The sequence below is a fragment of the Kwoniella pini genome, chromosome 1 (genome assembly GCF_000512605.2).
Source record: "Kwoniella pini CBS 10737 chromosome 1, complete sequence".
Taxonomy (NCBI): domain Eukaryota; kingdom Fungi; phylum Basidiomycota; class Tremellomycetes; order Tremellales; family Cryptococcaceae; genus Kwoniella; species Kwoniella pini.
The window spans coordinates 2,784,598-2,804,162 of record NC_091716.1 but is presented as its reverse complement, the minus strand read 5'-3'; the positions used below and the strand labels follow the sequence as shown (position 1 = coordinate 2,804,162).

Here is a 19,565-nt window from a genome sequence, read left to right as displayed (position 1 = left end):
CTGGAAGTATCGAATTTGATGCATTGCTGTGCTACACAAAATTGACTAATCTTGGTATGACAGACGTCTGATAGCCGAATAGAATACATTCATAATTACCATCAAAAGCTGACGTGTACTTGTATCATCACACAATCTGGTCCGTGCACTTGGAATCAATCGCTTATGGGCCTAAACATAATCTCGAATCACACATTCTTATCTACCGCTTTCAACCCCTTTTCCTTCTTCTTTTCTTCTTGCTTCTTCTTTCAATTCCCTCTTCCTGGATCATTCATAGAGAGGTCTCTCAATCAATCAATTACACATCCTCTTTCTCCTCTCCTCCTACTTAAGGCTCTCTGATCAATACTCTGCTGACCCCTACTAATCGGTCATTTCGTAACTGGTATGTTATACTGATAGCTTGAGGGAAGAGATCTCGCCATCCCAAGGACAGACTTTTGCTCATTCTGACATCTAGATACTGTCTGAGGATTGCCCTGAACTGCCTGTAGACCACCGCTCCAGTTAGTCACACTTCAAGGTGTGTTATATTCTACTAGCAAGACATCGCTCCCTGAGCTGACGAGATGGTCATCTGACTTTCCTGCTTAGATGTCTCAACCACCTCCGGGCTATCATGCCCCAACATCCTTCAAAACTCACTCCTTATCCGAAACTCAATATCAGTCGCACGTTACAGACCAAAGTGATGGCTCATTTGCCCGCGAAATCCTGTCTAGAAATACGCATAACCCCGATGTTGATAGTGGCGCATTTCCCACTACCGCTCCTCTTCAACGACATATTGCCCCAAGTCAAAAGGGGCCACGTCACCATGCACTGCAGCAGGAATCAAGAGCTCAATCTTATGAGGACCCGAACTCTCAATTGTCGTCCCAATATCATCGGAACGGAAGAGCATCGGCTGTCGACAGCTTCACGGCTTCGCCATCGAAGGAAATATCCAATTTGCAAATATCGAATCCCGACCCCAAGTCCAGTCAATGGAGACCAGTATCCAGATCAATGTCCACAACCGATGGCAGTTTCGCAACGCACGAACAGAGCAAGATGATACCTCAAAGGCAGAAAGCTCTTATTCCCAATGATGATGACCTCCTGGATGATCCGCTCACTATTGCCAATACCCAGTACAACAAGAGTCTAACTGGTAGCACTTTTCACGATCCGGGCGCCAAAATGGCAAAACCGTCCCTGAACGACCAGTCATCGCCATCACCAGACAACAGAAGTGCTGGGCAAGCGAGTCGGTTGCACCGTGTACAATCAACTCCCTTATCAAAATCATCCGCAGTGAGCATTTTATCGAGTTTACGGGAGGAGCAGCAAGCTGATCATTATATTGCAGAGCTTGAAACCTCAGCAACAACGAATGCTCCCTCAGTCCGGTATTCAGAAGGCTATTTCAGATACCAGCAGTGACAACGAGTACCCAGTCGGTCAGCACCAGAGTGATATCCGTCTCAACTCTAACCGTGTCTTTCAACGTCAGACTCTTGAGCAGGCTCTGGAGTCGGCTCACGATAAGCATGACGCGTTGGTAAGTGTGGCGCTGTATCGTCCAGACACGTGAAGGCTGCTCATTTCTGCTTGGTTGTGATCGAAAGCGAATCGAGGACGAATGGAAGAGCGATCAGATCGTGTATTTGGGTCAAATTTGTGCAGGTCTTTCGTCAGAAATTACAGTATTGAAACGCCAATGGCGTCAAGCAACGCAAGAAGCTGAGAAGAAAGCAAACGAGCGTGATGATGCTCTATATCAACTTAATTCGGCAAGAGAAGCGTGAGTATGAAGAGATTTGCGGGCATTGTGCAAGCTGATCTTCCAGACAGGGAAGGAAAAAATGCGCTGGCATTACAGGAAGTTGATGCCTTCCTCAAAGTACAATTGGACAGCGTGCAGCAAGCAATCAACGAGGAAGGCACCAGTCTACAGGGCTCTCAAGAGACGTCTGACTGTGCCACCATCAGTAGGTCTGACCTTCCACTTTCAGTCTCATTGCCTACATCAAGATCGCTGTTAATCCAGATTGGCGTTTCACATCCAGATCTCAATTTCTACGAGACCGCTTTCTCTCGCGTGAAAACTCAAATCCTGGAAATGAAGAAGGAACTAAGTTCAGAAAAGACCAACAAGCTCAAGTACGATAAAACGCAAGACGAGGTCTCACGACTGCAAGCACAGGCCCAAAACGAATTGGTCAGAAAGTAAGAAGTCATGCCATTTTCACCGCTGGCTAGCTTACCACTAACTTTGAGCCCTTCAGTAAACAACTGGAATTGAAAGTGGAAACATACGAAAAGACCATTACTCCCTTCCTGCAGAAGTTGGAAGAAAAAGTTTCGAGGTGAGGGAATACGCGTCTGCATTTTATCAGCCTAACATCTCCTGTTAATAAACCGCATAGCCTCGACAATAAGACTCCAGATGGTTCCCAGCTTGTGGAACTTCTGAAACAGAGGGATATCTCGTCAAATAAGATTTTAGATCTGGAGAAGGAGTATGTATCTCTCGAACATGGAATACGTACGAAGCTCACACGCTCACGGTTCTACAGGAAAATTAGTCTGCAGAAACAGCTTGAAAACCTACTGACAACTTGTGTTGGCCATACAAGCCTTATTGAGGACTTTACTAGGTTGCTCAGTCAAAAAGGCGGCGAAGGGTGCGATGCTGAAGCAATGCTCGAAGACTTGTCCCTGAAATACAAAAGCCAATTGAAGGACAAGTTCCGGGAGATGGACGACCTTAGCTTCTGCCTCCAGCAAGTCCGCTCGAAGAACAACGAGTGAGCACCAACTTGTATAGAGCGGAACAACAGAAAGCTGACTGCAGATTAACGTAGTTTGCAAGCGGAGCTAGACGGTCTGAAGGACGTTCATAAGGGATGTGTCGTCCGAGCGGAACAACAATCTGAACAAGCCACAAGGGGGGCTGAGTATGAAGAGAAGCTCAAGACGATGGAAAGTGTTATCCGCAATCTGCAAGCAGAAAAAGCCGAAATGGATGTAAAATATCAAGAATGCTTGTCGAAGGTGGACGATCTCAAGGACACGGTTTCCGAGCTGCAATTGAAAGCCTTACAAACCCATGAACAGGTGAATTACTAAATACAGACCTTTTTTCAAGTGGTACGGTACAGTACTAATGCAGTCTAATTGATTAGATACTTGCTAAACTCGAAGCTAAACTTGAAGACCGAAGCGATTCAGTTTCTTTGGCAGCAAGGAACAGTAGTAAAGATGGTACGTCTTCCGAGACGATTATCTACAGAGTGAGTGGCACGGCAGCCAAGCCATCCTGCGGCCATCGTGCATTGACCTGCTCCATCATTATCCAGTTACAACAAGATTTGCAGGAGTGTCGAAAGGTAAGAGCTCCTCTTGAAAAGTGGTCAGCGGGAGATTGTATTCTCAGCCTGGTCTTCGTAGGAGCTCGAAAAGAAGAAAGCGGAACTTACGGATCTTCAAGGAGGTATGGAGAAGGACGAAGATCCGGAAGCCGGCGTGGAGAGGATGAGGCACGGCACAGCAGTGAGCCATTCCTCCATTGACTACAGATTAATCCGAACCAGATAATGATGTAATGACGAGATGAAGAGTGTCAGCGAGCAAAGACTGGTAAAGTGGGCTGAAGACTCTGTGAAAGGTGAGAACTTAGTGCAGGCTACAATACGAAAACTAATTCGGCGATGTAGTTGACTTTCAATCAAAGGAAACAGATTATTGTGAGTCCAATGACACTACCTTTGTGAATGGAGTCCAGTCGATACTTAAAATATTTTTCGTGTGTAGTGAATATGATCAAGTCTGTGAGGCTTGAGTACCAATGGTAAAACTCAATTATACTTGTAAACTGTAAACTGATATCACATGGGCCGACATAGCTTGAAAGCGCCGTCAAACGCTTGCAAGGACAGGCTGCATCGCAGCGACAGGCAGTAGAGGTAAGCCATCATACATTCAGACCTCCTTAATAACGCGGTGTATTTCAGACTCGCGCCATGGCGAAACCACCAGCTGCTGAGTCTAGGCAGACCGTTGAAGCTGCGTCACCTGGTAACGTAAGATCTTCTTTCTAACAGTATCGTTCTGGTCTAACTGATGCTGTCAGGTTCTGCCTGCTGTAACCGACGCTGTGGCTGGACTAGACAAGTCAACAGTGAGCGACGCTTCATCCAAAGGCAGGAACTCGAAGAAGAGTCAGAACAAGCGACGCTGGAATGACAACGAGGAAGTCATGTCTGGACCGGATTCAAAGAAACAGAAAAACACCCCTGCCGAAAGAGAAGATGGTGGTGAAGACGAAGGTGAAGGTGAATATGGCGATGCCTTATCCTGGGAAGACATAAGCGTATTAGACAACGTCATACAAGGGCCCGGACCTCAGACTATCGAGGACAAGAACAAGGAATCTGTAAGTCACGAATTCATAATTCGTGAACTTTTCACTGATTTGCAGAGATTGAAGACTACTGGCTTGCAGAAGACTACAACGTCCCAAAGTTTCAAGGAACATGTAGAGTTGGATGCTATCGAGTCTCCGCCAGCAAGTCAGCCAGTAAACGCCACAAGAAGTGGAAGAAGAGCACTTCACCCCGTCAATCAATTCAATCCTTCTATTATAGCCAGCACGTCTAAGTCCACTCCGAAACTCAGAACCATAGTCAAAGGTCAAACTACCAAGAAGATCACCAGAGAGGCGGAAGATGACAATGACAGTGACTTTGATCCTTCCGCTAATCATAAGAGTTTGAGGAAGAAGGGAGGAGCTAGAGTTCACTGAATTGACCATCGATGTATGTATTGTGCTGGATTTTATATACTAACTCGTCAGCAAGCTGTAAATACCCTTACATAGTATCGAGAGAGAGTGAAGATTGTAGTTAACATCATGGTTTGATCACCCGAATCGATCGTATAGCATTTGTAATTGACATCATTATGGCCAACTATGTATTCAAGTGAATTACTATTGAAAGTAAGCACGGAGCAGTGCCTTTGCAATTCAGATGAACATTGACCCTGGATAAATATCATATTGACATCCAAATCGTATCAGTATATATTGAGATATATTAAGAATTACATTTTCAATGACAAGAATAATAAGAACAACAGCACAAATAATTATTACAGTATAATCATACAAAAATAAGAATGATTTCAATTAAGATACTATATTTTTCCAAATTATCCAAATACCGAATACCAAACACCGAACAAAGACAGGTTCAATCATCTTCTAGATCTCTTTTCACCTTCACCTGGACGATAACTTATAACTTCTAAACAAGTTCTACCTTCTCTTTGACAAAGTAAAACAATTCTATCAGATCTAAAACCAATTCTCCAAACAGCATCACAAGGTCTACATAATTCTCTAATAAATCTACCAGTTTTAACATCCCATAATTTTACTCTACCATCATTTCCACCTGAAACTATAAACCTATCATCAAATTGTAAACAAGTGACAGAATTATCATGTGCACATAAACGATGTAATGTAGTTAAATTTTTCAAATCAAATATTATTACTCTACCATCTGATCCACCTGTAATTAATCTTGAAGATGAAAGTTGTAATTGTCCTACAAGTGCTGTATGTCCTTGAAGTAATGCTAAACATTCACTAAAGAACAGAATAACATAAAAAAGGTTTTAGATCAAAACTTCTCAATTCGTTTCTTATCGGTGAAATCTCACTTACCCAGTTGAAGCACTCCAAACTCTAATGGTACTATCCATACTACCTGTAACTACCGTTTGACCATCAAAAGCAACTGAATAAATTTGATGATAATGACCTCTTAAAACATGTAAACATTGTCCATTATCTAAATTCCATATTCTTGAATTATAATCATAAGATCCTGAAACAGCTAAATTACCAGCAATTTCAACACATCTAACAGATTCTTCATGACCTTCTAATAGATGAATCAATGAACCATTTTCAATATCCCATACTCTTAAAGTATGATCTCTTGAGCCTGAAATAGCAATAGGACGTTTATCTAAAACTTTTAAACATCTAATTGTAGATGTATGACCTCTCATTGAATGTATCATTTCTCCTGTATCAAGATTCCAAACTTTGACTTCTTTATCACATCCTGCTGAAACTACCAAATTGTTCTTATTACCTTTCCATCCTCTAGCACAACCACATGGATCAGAAGTTCTCATCTTGGCACCTTCACCTTTAGCACGTTGGTATCTCTGTCGTTGACTAGACTGTTGTTTATACCTTGAACTCGAGCTGGATCTCTGAGAGTTACCTATACCTAAGCCGTAAAGACCATTATCGTCATTGTCGTTGTCGACGGACGAGGCGAGAGGAGTAAATCCCATAGCTGTACTAGGTCTGATAGGTTGATTGATCTGACTCGAGGGGAAGATACCGCCCGGTGAATTGCTGTTCAATTGACTGTCATTGTTCATGTTACCTGATAGCGAGACATTGGAGTTATACCCAAGATTAGGGGTGATGTTGGTAGAGATTGATCCGAGTGGTGGATGTTGTTCAGTAGTACTTCCACCTGCGAAAGAAGATCTTCTAGATTGTCCATTATCCCTGTAGCTCTCAGATGCTTTGCCGCCCCACAAGCTCTCATTGGTGCTGAACCGTTCCGTAATATCATCCAATTCATCTTCCTCATCATCACCTTGACCCCGATTGGCAGTTACCAGGATCATCGCCCAGACCCCTTGTCGATGTCCTAACAAAGAACGGAGGAAAGTTCCTGTGACAGCGTCGAATACGTGAATTTTGTTATTGGCCATTCCTACTACAATGTGAGAGTCATCAAAACATAGTGTAGTCACTACTGCATCGTCTGATGATACGTGATTGGCTAGAAGACGGCCACCTGACAACCAGTTGGATTCTAAAAGCAATTGAACCGGTCAGCATTGGGTCAGAACAAGGTGTTCAGGTAGTCCAGGAGTCTGAGAACACTTACCAGTCAAATAAGCATTCTTAAATCTACCTTTGAACGTTCCTTCTTCTTTATCCCTTAGCCTTGAGCTGGAAAGATTCAGTACCCTGCGCTCTAATCCAAAAGGTGTCGCACGATTGATGCAACTCTGTCCATTACCTCGAGAGCCATTACTAGTGATAGTCACATTGCCTTTACCACTTCCAGTATTTATTGTTCCCCTAGTAGTTGCAGATAATGTCGCGCTATTGTTAAGATTGATATGGGTAGTTGCCAAAGAAGACAATAACGAAGTCTGAGTACTTCTTCTACGTATACCTATAGGTCGAGTGGTAAAATTTGATGGAGTTGGGAAACTATGTCGATTGAATAAATCTTTCCACGTTTGTTCATCTTGTAAAAGCTGATTCCAGTAATTCGACACTTGAGCTGCTCTTGCTAATGTCCTTGGTTCGTCAACCTGATGATAAAGAAGGTTTAATACTCCTCGAAATTTTACAGAAACGTGAGGAGAGGGACGTCAACCTACAAAGCTTAAACAATGTAATGCTAATTCCGCTGGTAATTCCCTTAAAAAATCCCGCCTTAATAATGGTTCGATTTTACGTGAAACTACCAATGCTTCGTTCAAACGTAATTCACCTATCAAAGAAGATAGGAAAGTGAATCGTGAAGTAGGCGATAATGAGGTGAAAGCGTTTAGGATTTCATCAGAAGTTATCACTATTCGCGAATTAGTTATGAAAATATCGTTTGAAACCAGATTTCAAGTCCAGGTACTAACCTGTACGATCACGTTGTCTACCTTTTCCTTTCCACAAATCACCATTTGATTCTTCCTCTGAGCTATCATCTTCTCTGAACACCCTTCTATCCCTTGGACTGGGACTGGGTGCAGGTGTTGGCGGACTAAGAGCATTCCCGTTTGTATTGTTTGGATGGGGAATACCTGGTGACGGGGTAGGTAAAGGTATAGGTTGTTGATTGATTGATAGTGACGATAAAGCGATGCTTGTTTCTCCTATAGCTGATCTTGGAAAGTTTGATGACAAAGGTGTGAGAGATGGAGGAGAAGGTGGCGGACAAGTCCAATGTGGTTGTTGGGGGTTTAAGGGCAATGTTGATGGTCTAGATTGATCCGATGAAGAGGCCATTGTGATCCCCAAAGGTCGATTGACCACTAGCTCGAACTATACACACACACGACACGAAGCCACAAGATACCCTTTCTTCAGTGAACAGAGAGAAGACAGAAAGACAATGATTGTATATGATTTTATATGATATGATGTGAAAATGTCCAGTATACTGAATTGAACTTGAAACTACTATTATTGCTTGGTAACAATCGGTCAGGACCGGGATCTAAGTCTAATTAATCAAGTCGCAATTCAGGAACAAAATGGTACTAAACTCAAGATCATTCCCAACATTCAGATATATCCCTTCTTGGTTCTTGAACATGCTGTAAGAACAGATATCAAGTGTGCTACAAAATGGTGCCCACATGCGCATTTACTGTGACCAAAAAGTGAGCGCACACATGAGGGTGACCCAACTCCCGAAACCCCTCATTGCCACAGTTCATCGACTGCTGTCTGCATAGATCAAAAAGGGTGCGATATCCGGTTGGAAGCTCAAAATGCCGCAGGAGTCTGGATTGATAGCATATGTAGCCTTCCATCCGGGTCGTATGTCAATAGATAGTGGAAATCTGATAATATATTGGATTTCCACGAGATAAGTGATGGGACGGGATAAAACTGATCAATTCGCGTCGAAATGTGCCACTTTATACTTCTTTCACCACCATACACGCCACGTTGACTACTTTAGCTTCATCACTTTGTCATTTGTCAGTCAACTCCAACAATTCATCGCGTTCAGTTCAGTCAATTAACATATTCAGATCGTTCTTCTTCATCATCCTGCATCTCGTCTCACACTTGGATACAACATTCACGGGGATCATCCAAGCAAAATGGACCCTACTAAAGCACAAACACAGGCGACCTTTACCCATTTGAAATCACAAAAGGCCAATAAAGTGAGCTTGACATTGCCATCTTTGATGTATCTCTCTTATACATCTGCCAGCGGTCCCAATGATCCATACCTGAAGAAGAAGAAGTGACTGACTCTTTGTCCTCGATTGTGTAGCAATGCTTCGATTGTGGAGCTAAAAACCCTACCTGGACTTCAGTCACTTTTGGTATTTACCTATGTTTAGATTGTTCATCGGTTCATCGTAATTTAGGTGTACACATCTCTTTTGTTCGGTAAGTGAACTCTTTCCGTACCACAATGATATTTTTACTTCAAAGTATCAAAGATATCAAGTGAAGGCGATCAGGAACTAAATATACTTCGTTCAGATCTACCAATTTGGACTCTTGGTCTCTTCAACAGCTTCGTACACTGAAAGTTGGAGGTAATCAAGCTATCCGAGAATTTTTCACCAAGCACGGCGGTTCCAATCTGCTGCCGCCTGCAAATTCAGATGCTAGAGGTAGATACACAAGTAGACAAGCCGGATTATACAAAGAGGAATTAGCTAGACGTATCGCAGAGGATGCGACGAGGTCAGTCATTGTCGGTTTTCAGGATTCTTTACGATGACTGCTGATATAGTGCTATTTCTTGTAGAAACCCACACGGAATCCACATTGATGGTTTAGAACTCACTCCATTAGCTTCACCATCAAAAACAGCAGGCGATGAAGATTTCTTCTCATCATGGGATAAACCTTCTCCAGCATCATCAAAACCCGCTTCTCCCGCTCCTGGTTCAGGTAACAAAGCTTCAGCTCCACCTTCGATCGGTAATGGTGCTAAACCAGCAGCAACAGGTTCAAGAACAGTAACGTCTTCATCTTTACGTACGGGAGTCAATGCGACAAGACCAGCAGCTTCATCAAGATTATCCTCATCTACAACTCCTTCTTCCTCCACTGCCAGTGGGGGTGGTAAGTTGAGTAAATTGGGTGCTAAGAAAGCGGTTACTTCAATCAATTTTGAAGAAGCTCAACGTAAAGCTCTTGAAGAGGAAGAGAGAATCAAAAGATTAGGATACGATAAGAAGAAAGAGGAGGAAGAAGCTAAAGCTCTGAAAGAACGTGAAGCTGAGGAGAAGCGAAAAGCTGCTGCAGCTACTGCATCTTCTAGTCGAAGTTCTACGCCAATCAGTAGCGTAAGAAGGGAAGAGAGTAAACCTGCTCCAGTCAGATTAGGGTTCGGTCAAACTGCTGGTCAGGCTGCCCCTGCGCAGACCAAAACGTGAGTCTTACTTGACTGCAGCTCGTGCTTGACCCATATATAATTTGGAAGCTGATTGAGTCTACGCTGCTTCAGTCGAGCAGCTGTTGTTGATGACGTACACGTTGCAAGAGACAAGTTCGGTGGTCAAAAGGGTGAGTACGAAAGATTTCACAATCTGTCGAGCAGTATACTGACACGAAAGTCTTGTAGGTATTTCATCAGATATGTATTTCGGAAGAGGAACGTACGATCCTCAAGCTGCTAATGAAGCTCAAACCCGATTAAGAGATTTCCAAGGTGCTACTGCCATTTCTTCAAATGCTTATTTCGGTAGAGCTGAAGAAGAAGAGGATGAACAAGGAAATGGAGGTTACGGTGGTGGAGCAGCTGGAGGAGATGGTCTGATGGATAACGAAACTATGCAGGGTTTAGAAAGGGGTATAAGGGATATGGCAGGTAGAGTTTTAGCCAATCCCGATGTCCAAAATTTGGGCGATCAAATCAGGATGGGTGCCTTAAAGGTGAGCTCAATTCAGATATTCTCATACCACAGATCCGACACAACAAAATGTCAAGTATAAATAGCTGATTTATCTGGATTGTTAGTTATCTGATTATCTATCTTCATTTGAAGGTCAAGGTCGATAATTAGGCGAGATCCACCTTGCAGCATTCTGTCAATTCGTCGTCTGATTCTGTCCCATGTAACAAGCGAAAGTCGCCTTTGACGTGTCATTGTGATTTTTCCTCATCGCGAGTGGGACTAGAATTTTCAAGAGCGAATTCTGCTCTCGACCACCTTATCTTATCCGCTAGCTCCTAGCTCCCGCTTTTCGTTGCTTCGTCATTCTGCAATGCCGTCTTTACACTGGAAAACATTATATACCCAATATTTATCTCATGCAAATAGTATCAGTTGTCAAGATTTTCACATATGCTGCCAAACAGCTGCAAAACTTACTTGACCTTCACTGAATGCGGGCAATACTTCAAACCCAATTATACGATATCACAAACAGACAGACTGACATATCGTTTGAGAAAAACATAATAGCTACATACACATATAAATTTATACTAATAGTACTTTAATATTTTTCAACAAACCGTTTCATCAATCAATCAAAAAAGAAAACTAATTTTGAAGACTTGATTTTCTAATTCTGTTTTTAGCTAAAGTTAAACCATGAGTTAAAAATAAATAACTTTTAAATGCTTTTCTTGCAAAATCATTTTTATATAAATCTTCTGGATAATCTGCACCTAATTTATATGCAGCAGCAGTTCCACTAATTACAGCAACTTCATGTGCATTAACTAAAGTCCAAGATCCAGCAAAAGTTGTATGTTTTGAATTTCTATTTAATAACCAAATAAATGGAACTACAAATGCATAATGTGTCCAAGAATGACATAATTGATGCCACCAATCTTCTCTTATAATTTTTGTTTTATCAATTTCATTTTTTGTCCATGTATTTTCATCTTTATTATTTAAAAAAATTGTTTGAAAAATATGATCTTTTAATGGTAATGATTTATTTAATTGATATTGAAATGCTGAACAATCAAAACACATTTCTAATAATCTTGAATTTTTTGGTACTTGTTTAATTAAATACATTGGTTGAAATTCTTTTTCACCTTTTCTAACTCTTGAAGAATCATCTCTTCCATTAATATTTTCAACAGCTTGATTTTCATCAAATTCAATCGTGTAATATTTTTTAATATAATCAATATCTGTATGAGTTACTGTAATATCATCTGACCATTTTGTATTTCCTAAAACCCATTTTTCTCTTCCCGTAGCTTGTTTACCTAATACTCTTTTAGCTGTATCTGCTAAAGTACACATAACAATTTCATCATAAGTTTCTTCTTGTGAAGGTAAATCCTGATCTGCTCCTTCAGGATTATGTAAATCTTCTTGTTGTCTTCGTGGTCTTAACATGACTTTGACTTTAGGATTTCTTGAAGTGACAGCGGCGAGTTCGGTATTGAGTCGAATCTAACAAACGACCGCGCAATTCGTCAAGTTGTGTGCCATTGATCTCAGTCAAAGCCAAAAGTGCACTTACTGTAACTCCTCGTTCTTCCAATTTGCCTTGCCATGTTCTGTAAAATTCACTACTTTCAGGGAAAACTACCATAGGAGGCAAGTTGGAAGACATAGATTTAGGATCATGTGGATACCACATTCCGTATGTAGGAGAAGTATATAAACGTTCCATCATAACAGTAGGTAAATCAGGTGTAGCATTACCAGTTCCTAAAAAAAAGTTTATCAAAAGATATAAGTATTAGGTATTGATTGATTATTGTTTTTAAGAGAGGAAAATAAATAAATCACTTACCCAAAAATAAAGCTAAAGAAGGGAAAAGCATAAAATCTAAAAATTCATCACTTAATCCAGCAATTTTACAACTAATTTTAATTGGAATTAATGCCCAAAATAATTCTGTCCATCTAATTAATTTTAAAAATTTATTAAATTTTTTAATATCATTTGAATGTTTATTAACTAAATTTGTTGGAAATAAATTTGTCCAAAATTTATCATCTTTTCCAAATGAAACTTGTAATTCAACAGGTTCTTCTTCATATCCACATTTTCTAAAATGATGAAATGTATGTTGATAAATATATGATCCACCTTGTACACCTTGATTCATCCAATTTGCACCATATTTTTTATCAATTGGAATTGAAAATGCTTGTCCACCACAATATGCTTGAGCGTCTTAAATTATGAAAAATTAAAAAAGTTAAAATCAATTTCATTTCTACTGCCTGTCTAAATAACAAAATATTTGACTCACCAATTACAGTTACATCAAATCTATCTGGATGATTACTTAATCCATCGGCACATGACATTCCAGCTGCACCTGCACCAACAATCAAAACTTTTTTCCTATTTGAAGAAGTACTATTTCTTGCCATCTTGATTTAACGTATACACAAAACCAATAATAATGCTACAGTAATGAATGAATTAAGATTAACAAAAGATGCAATATTGATAAATCAGATCGAGATGTTTATATATATATATATATACATATACAAAGATCGTGTCGTACCACTTTAAAGTTACAATTCAAGTTGATGACGGTAATGGTATACGAATCGATCGGAATAGATGAAATCATTCAACAACTTATATTCAATCATGTTTCATTGTATCGAGCTCAAATACCAAGCAAATTGAAATACGATCGAATAGGAATCTTATTTTACGAGTAAAAAATAGTATGACGACATTTTCATTTTCTCTGTTTGATTTTGGCGTTAGTTTACGGTAAGGTAGATAAATAGATCTTGAAGGTAGATCGGCTAAATCGACCAAAAACTATTTCCTATCTCATCAAGGCACAATCAGAAAAACGCGTGTAACCTATACAAACATTTTATGTGATTTGATTTCTTATTGCTGAGACGCACAACGTTTCTAAATATGCCTTTAAGAATAAGATGTAAGGTCAATTCGAAACGGAATACTGCCAATCTAAGTAGAAAGCTCTCGATACCTCTGAACATCTGAACAGTCCAACTACTTTACATCGGTTTCATCTAATTTATCGTTATATCAGTCGAATTATCTCTACAACACACACCCCGTCTCTCATTGAATCCAAAGTCACATAATATCAGAAATCGAGATCTCCCACCATAAATTGCTTTTGCAATCAGGACTATCATGATCTATACAGTACTAATTGGACTTTCACCTCTTGATATTCCTCCAGCATCTTTCCAAAACTCCACTACACCTCCATTCCCTATTGTTATCGCTGTTCCATTTCCGTATGGAGTAGCTATACCATTTATTTTTTTGTTCACTATACTCTGCACACCATTTGTCGTTGATTTATTGAAGAAATTCCGCTTCTTCTTCTTATTCGCTCCGCATGGATCATCATCTTCATCATCTGATTCTTCATGTCCATTATTCCTTTTACCATTGACTATCCTCGTTGGTAACCTTCTTCTAGATCTTATACCACCTTGTCTTCTCGACCTGCCTGGCAATGCATATGCGGCATCATCTTCATCTGAATCACCGTTCATTGGTGTATCTTCATCATCTGAGGAATTTGGCGAATAACCTCCGTTGAGATTCTTTTGCATTACGTATTCTAACGTGCCGAAAACGTCAGCACATCAATTCATAACCAAATGAAGCAGATCACCAAAATTGCGACATAAATCGAAAGGCTAATTCAGTATACATATTACTCACTCTTGACACGGTCATCGATCTCGTCGTCAGGATCCTTCAGGTCGCTCTCCTTTGTCAGACCAATCAGTCTTGATATAGATTGGCCAGGTACGTGTTGTATTTGGGCAGAAGGCGCATGTGGTAAATTACGTAGATTATCAATAACTTGTGTCCTACATGTACACCAAGGTTTCATGAGCACATTTAATCGATAGTGTGTCGTTGAGCTTACCTGATCTTTTCCAGATAATCCGTTGGATTATGATCGTCTGTATTGTTTGCCAGTACTTCTAGCTTATATCGTGGTCCGTAGTATTCCATGCTAAGAATAGTTATTTAGGTCAGCTATTTTAGAATTCGCGTGTAATACCCAGCTGAGCATACACTCACTATTGGTTATACGGCAAATCCTCCGGTAACGTCCTTCCACACATGACAGCAGTCTCATTTGTCCAAGCTCTGGCCACATTTTTGCTAGAGGTGACCCCGTCAGTACAAATTCTCCCTTTGAGAATTACCGAGTTGGGCTCACGTCGTGTACCCCCCTCCTCCCAACATCATGACCGGTACACCAAAGCTCTTCACGAAGCTTGTACATTCCCCATGACCTACGAATAGCGTTAGTTTTGAACGAACGACCGAGCGAAACTAACTTACCGTTTAATGTCAGATTGAAACCACCTAACTTATCGCCCGATAAACTATCCGCTCCCATTTGTAAAACCACTGCTCCAGGTCGATACCAATCCATTATATGTTGTATGACCTGACCAGAGCGTTCAGCAATATTTTACGCGAAACACCTCAAACTTTTACTCACAGGTTTGAAGATCATGTGATATGATTCATCCGTTATTCCATCTCGTAGCGGAACATTCACTGCATAATTCTTCCCTCTTTTCATACCGATATCCTAGGAGGTTCCGTCAGTAAATGTCCGGGGATGAATAATGCCCTGACCTAATATAGGTGACTTACTCTCACGTCTCCTGTACCAGGGAAGAATTCACCAAATCTATGAAAGGAGCACGTCATGACTCTATCCGTTGTGTAGAACGCCTCTTCCACTCCATCACCATGATGAACATCCACGTCAATGTATAGAACTCGAGGATGTATCCTGCAGTTTCCGTTAGCTCTGCTCACGTAGTCGTCTATCGTAGCTGATTTACCTCAATAATTCTAGAATACCCAATACACTAATGAGAAGAGAAGGAGACAGTCAGCACAGTGATTCCTTGACAGACAAGTACAATCTTTTAACTCACATGTCATTCACATAACAAAATCCACTCGCTTCAGTTTTCTTGGCATGATGTAAACCACCTGCCCAATTTATAGCTATATCAGCTGCACCGGAATTGAGTCTTTCAGCGGCACCTAAAAGAGAAGCAGGAATTAGCCATTTATTTGATATCCATTCATTGATATCATCGCGCTCACCTAATGATCCTCCTGCAGAGATAGAACAAAATTCGAATAATCCATCAAAAGCCGGACAATCTTCTCCTATCAAACCTGTGAAAGCATTACAATTAAATCAACACAAACCTCTATTATATACGGAATAAATCAAAGTAGGTAAAGACTTACATCTAACTCCACCACCTGTCATTTCTTCTGCAAGTTCAGGAGTAACATTTTCTAAAAATTCAATATATTCATCCGTATGAAAACGAGTCATTTCAGCTTTAGTTGCTCTATGTGGACGCTAATTATTATTATTATTTTTGAGATATATTAGCTTCATACATAATCCATCAAATAGAATTGTAAGATAAATCAATTATTAATTTGAAATGATTTAACTTACAAAAACTTGCATAGTTTTAGATCTTGAACCACTTAAACTATTTTTTATAAATTTATTTTCAGGTATTATCGTTGTTGATAAAGATAAAAATTCATCATTTAATTCTCTTTTTCCTTCACCATTTAAATTTGGAGCATCATTTTCAATTTCATCTGTTAATCCATAATTTACAATTAAGTTATGTGCCATACGTATACGATGTGGTTTCATTGGATGTCCTAAATAATAAGTATAATTTCCAACATCTTGATCATAATAATATGCAACTCTTTTTGAAGGTTTACTTGATCCTTCTCCAGCTGTTACTGGATCAGATAATGTTGACATTTTGAATAATTTGGGTTTCTTGCTATTTCGGTCTAGAGACAAGGTTTTGTATAACTTCGCTGTGATTCAAGAGTCATATGACAATCAATGGATGAAGCAACTAGATTGATTACTCGGAAGGAAAAACAATCGCTCATCCACTTCACTCACTTGAGGATCATCCACTTTAAGGCTAAGAGATCCGGATCAATATACGTGAATGGACATCAAATGTATCTCCGAATAAAGTTTAACTCATTTTCTTACCTTTTCCGGTAATACCGGTCTCCAATACGTGAACTTAAATCAACACACAAAGCAAAGATTCTCATTTCTTTGCTATCCTATCTTAATATTGCATGTCAAATGACTGAAACCATGCAAACGGAGTACGTACGAAAGAGCTAAATGTACATCGACAGAATAATAAGAGAATCTACAACTTGTCGCATCCGAATCTACTCAACAATGAGACTTCTAATTTACAATTTCAATCAGACAGGAATTGAGCTACTTCGAAAACCCACGACAATCGTATTATCGCCGTTAAATTGGACAGGAGAGACCTGTAAGGAAAAAATGTATGAAGTAGAATACTACGAATCCGGACTGTATCGTTGTTATTGTCCCTCGTGCATGATTCGATCTTCTCTAAAGAACCTTTTCGTAACGATCATAAATGCAATTGCAATCCACCTTGGGTTTTCTCTTCACCTTCTTGACCAACTTCCTCCTTATCTCCAATAACTCCAACCAATACACTAATATCATCTTTCTTTCCACCTACAAAATCAATACCTTCTTCTATGGCTTTACACATAAAAGGAGTCGTAGCAGTAACTAATTCAGATATTGATCTTGCTTTTTTACATAATGCTTCGGAAACTTGTTGTGGTGAGAAAGGTAATGAAGGTTCTTTATTCCATAAGGAAGGAGTTGTAGGTGATTGATCGCTCGTTATGGAATCCGAGGTAAATTGAAGAACAATTTCCAAAATTTCTTCATCGAACTGATTATTAAGCCACAAATCAGTTTGTTCAGCATCAACTCAACTATGATAACATTTTCACTCACAAGGTTATCCATTAATCCATCACTTCCCAAAATGACTACATCTCCTTTCTTGATCGATACATCATACCTCTGAGCGTCTTTCATAGGTTCATCTCGACTATGCGTGCCAACCTACGACAAAAACTCTTCCTTCAGCTAGTTTTCAATATTGACTGGGCAATTCCAAACTAGACTCACTTGTAGAGGAAAGTTGAAAGCATGTTGCATTTCTTGTGTTCTGAAAACCACTTCACCTTTTCTGATTAGCAATAAACAACAATCACCAAGGTTGGCAATATGTAAAGTCGAATCATGAAGTAAAGCCAGTAAACATGTCGATGAACCATGAATACCCTATGATACCAAAGACAATCAGCAACTATTCAATGAATTATCTAGTTTAGAATAGATATACTCACTTCTGCATTGATACACGATAAACACTTTTCGAAACCTCTTTGCATAATTTCAACCGGATCAATAGGTCTTCTTTCGCTTTCTCGATTAAACTTTTCACTACTGCTTGTCAAGGCTGAAGAAGACATATTCCTATTCAATTTGTTTTCCCAACTTTCCCTTGCCCATCCTTGAGATTGGTTTTTCTTCTTCAGTGAAGAATCATATTGTGACTTTTCATCCTTGCTCGCTCCCTTTTCTTTCGAAATTAGATAATATTCCTTACCATTCCACCAATCTGCTACTTCCTCTTCTACGAAATGAGTTAAAAGCCTACTCCATCTTCCAGCGTCCGCTGATCCTTTACTTGCAGAAGCAGATCTTGACCAACCTCCTACTCCATCGGCAATACAAAGTCCATCTGTTCTAGCAAAATATGCATCTTCACCTACACCAATCGATTTAAGATGAGATGGACTTTCAACAATTGGTAGTGGGAAGCTCCTAGCTCTAGGAGGTTGAGGTGTTCGTCGAATATTCTTAGAAGGTGGAAGAGGTATTCTTTCTTTAGGTAATCCAGAACAACCTAAATGGAAAATCAATGAAGAAGAATATGTCGAAGACGATATATCTTCTGAATCTTCTTTCAAAGATGAAGCAGTACCATGATTGGAAGTATCGCTCAAGGATAATAATGAATTTGAAGAAAATAAAGTAGATTGATTTGTACTGGAGTCGTTATCTGGTGTTAACGGATTAGGAGAAAGTACAGTATGTGATTCAACTGATCGTAGGCCTTTTATAGGTGGATTATTTGGACTTGATGATCTTGATGCGGAAGGTAAAGGTGAAGGTGAAGATGGTGGTTCAGGCGGAGGTAAATCGCTGAATGAATTATTTCTTGAATTGAATCCGAATTCATTGATCAGCGATGTCGGTTCTAACGCACTCAACAAAGTTTCTAGACTAATTTGGGCAGGTGAAGGCGGTGTGACATTTGACTGATAAGATAGTGATTTATCGAAGAATAAAGAATGAGGCGGTGGGATGGGCGATGTCAAGAAAGCAGAAGGTGATATAGATATAGAAGAATATCTACGTGATGTGATTTGATTATTCCCTATTATGCTTGATGAAGAGGAAGCTGAACTTGATTTCAAACGTATTCGAGATTTAGATGAGGAAGATGTAGAAGAATGATATGGTAAAACTATTTCACTAGGTTGATCCCACGTTGGTAATAATGTTATTGTCGAGGATGAAGAAGTTGGCCACCCATTGACACCGTTCTTACTCGGCGATCCTAAGGTATTATGACTGGATGAAGAGGCAGATATTGAATGATAATGTTGTTGTCCTATCACAGGTGCTAAAGTGATAATACCTTGAAGATGGTGAGAAGGGTATTGAGATACACTGGTTGCGAAAGTACGAACTAATCCTTTACCTAATCCAGGTTTCGGTTTCGACATCTTGATCGATCCCTCCTACTGTCAAATTGACAGCGAAAAGTGAAGACGATATCTATATCATTACTTCGTATATTGCTGAAATCGTAGTCGT

At 39.9% G+C, this 19,565-nt stretch overlaps 6 protein-coding genes across 6 annotated transcripts; 2 read left to right on the top strand and 4 right to left on the bottom strand.

Annotated features, from left to right (window-relative positions):
* Positions 1–597: 597 nt before the first annotated feature.
* On the top strand, positions 598–4,792 carry I206_101066 (uncharacterized protein; the record flags this gene model as incomplete). The annotated part of the gene is made up of 17 exons (XM_019152040.1): positions 598–1,299; positions 1,355–1,546; positions 1,614–1,789; positions 1,840–2,214; positions 2,274–2,354; positions 2,415–2,507; positions 2,565–2,795; positions 2,853–3,105; positions 3,174–3,281; positions 3,348–3,377; positions 3,439–3,540; positions 3,615–3,632; positions 3,705–3,734; positions 3,894–3,953; positions 4,002–4,070; positions 4,121–4,423; positions 4,469–4,792. The coding sequence occupies 17 exons, from the start codon at positions 598–600 to the stop codon at positions 4,790–4,792; spliced, it is 3,147 nt and encodes a 1,048-aa protein (XP_019014178.1).
* Positions 4,793–5,244: 452 nt separating this feature from the next.
* I206_101065 (uncharacterized protein) lies at positions 5,245–8,104 on the bottom strand (the record flags this gene model as incomplete). The annotated part of the gene is made up of 5 exons (XM_019152041.1): positions 5,245–5,641; positions 5,720–6,899; positions 6,975–7,410; positions 7,480–7,673; positions 7,735–8,104. 5 exons carry the CDS (start codon positions 8,102–8,104, stop codon positions 5,245–5,247), a joined length of 2,577 nt encoding a protein of 858 aa, XP_019014179.1.
* Positions 8,105–8,931: 827 nt separating this feature from the next.
* On the top strand, positions 8,932–10,856 carry I206_101064 (uncharacterized protein; the record flags this gene model as incomplete). Its single annotated transcript, XM_019152042.2, has 7 exons — positions 8,932–8,997; positions 9,111–9,229; positions 9,326–9,532; positions 9,597–10,226; positions 10,302–10,360; positions 10,419–10,729; positions 10,815–10,856. 7 exons carry the CDS (start codon positions 8,932–8,934, stop codon positions 10,854–10,856), a joined length of 1,434 nt encoding a protein of 477 aa, XP_019014180.2.
* Positions 10,857–11,343: 487 nt separating this feature from the next.
* On the bottom strand, positions 11,344–13,155 carry I206_101063 (uncharacterized protein; the record flags this gene model as incomplete). The annotated part of the gene is made up of 4 exons (XM_019152043.1): positions 11,344–12,219; positions 12,290–12,480; positions 12,566–12,952; positions 13,032–13,155. 4 exons carry the CDS (start codon positions 13,153–13,155, stop codon positions 11,344–11,346), a joined length of 1,578 nt encoding a protein of 525 aa, XP_019014181.1.
* Positions 13,156–13,917: 762 nt separating this feature from the next.
* Positions 13,918–16,574, bottom strand: I206_101062 (uncharacterized protein; the record flags this gene model as incomplete). Its single annotated transcript, XM_019152044.1, has 13 exons — positions 13,918–14,351; positions 14,456–14,607; positions 14,667–14,756; positions 14,825–14,908; positions 14,967–15,042; positions 15,092–15,200; positions 15,255–15,347; positions 15,413–15,554; positions 15,607–15,633; positions 15,703–15,814; positions 15,878–15,952; positions 16,028–16,145; positions 16,248–16,574. 13 exons carry the CDS (start codon positions 16,572–16,574, stop codon positions 13,918–13,920), a joined length of 1,839 nt encoding a protein of 612 aa, XP_019014182.1.
* Positions 16,575–17,226: 652 nt separating this feature from the next.
* I206_101061 (uncharacterized protein) lies at positions 17,227–19,474 on the bottom strand (the record flags this gene model as incomplete). The annotated part of the gene is made up of 4 exons (XM_019152045.1): positions 17,227–17,562; positions 17,628–17,738; positions 17,805–17,960; positions 18,026–19,474. 4 exons carry the CDS (start codon positions 19,472–19,474, stop codon positions 17,227–17,229), a joined length of 2,052 nt encoding a protein of 683 aa, XP_019014183.1.
* Positions 19,475–19,565: the final 91 nt, after the last annotated feature.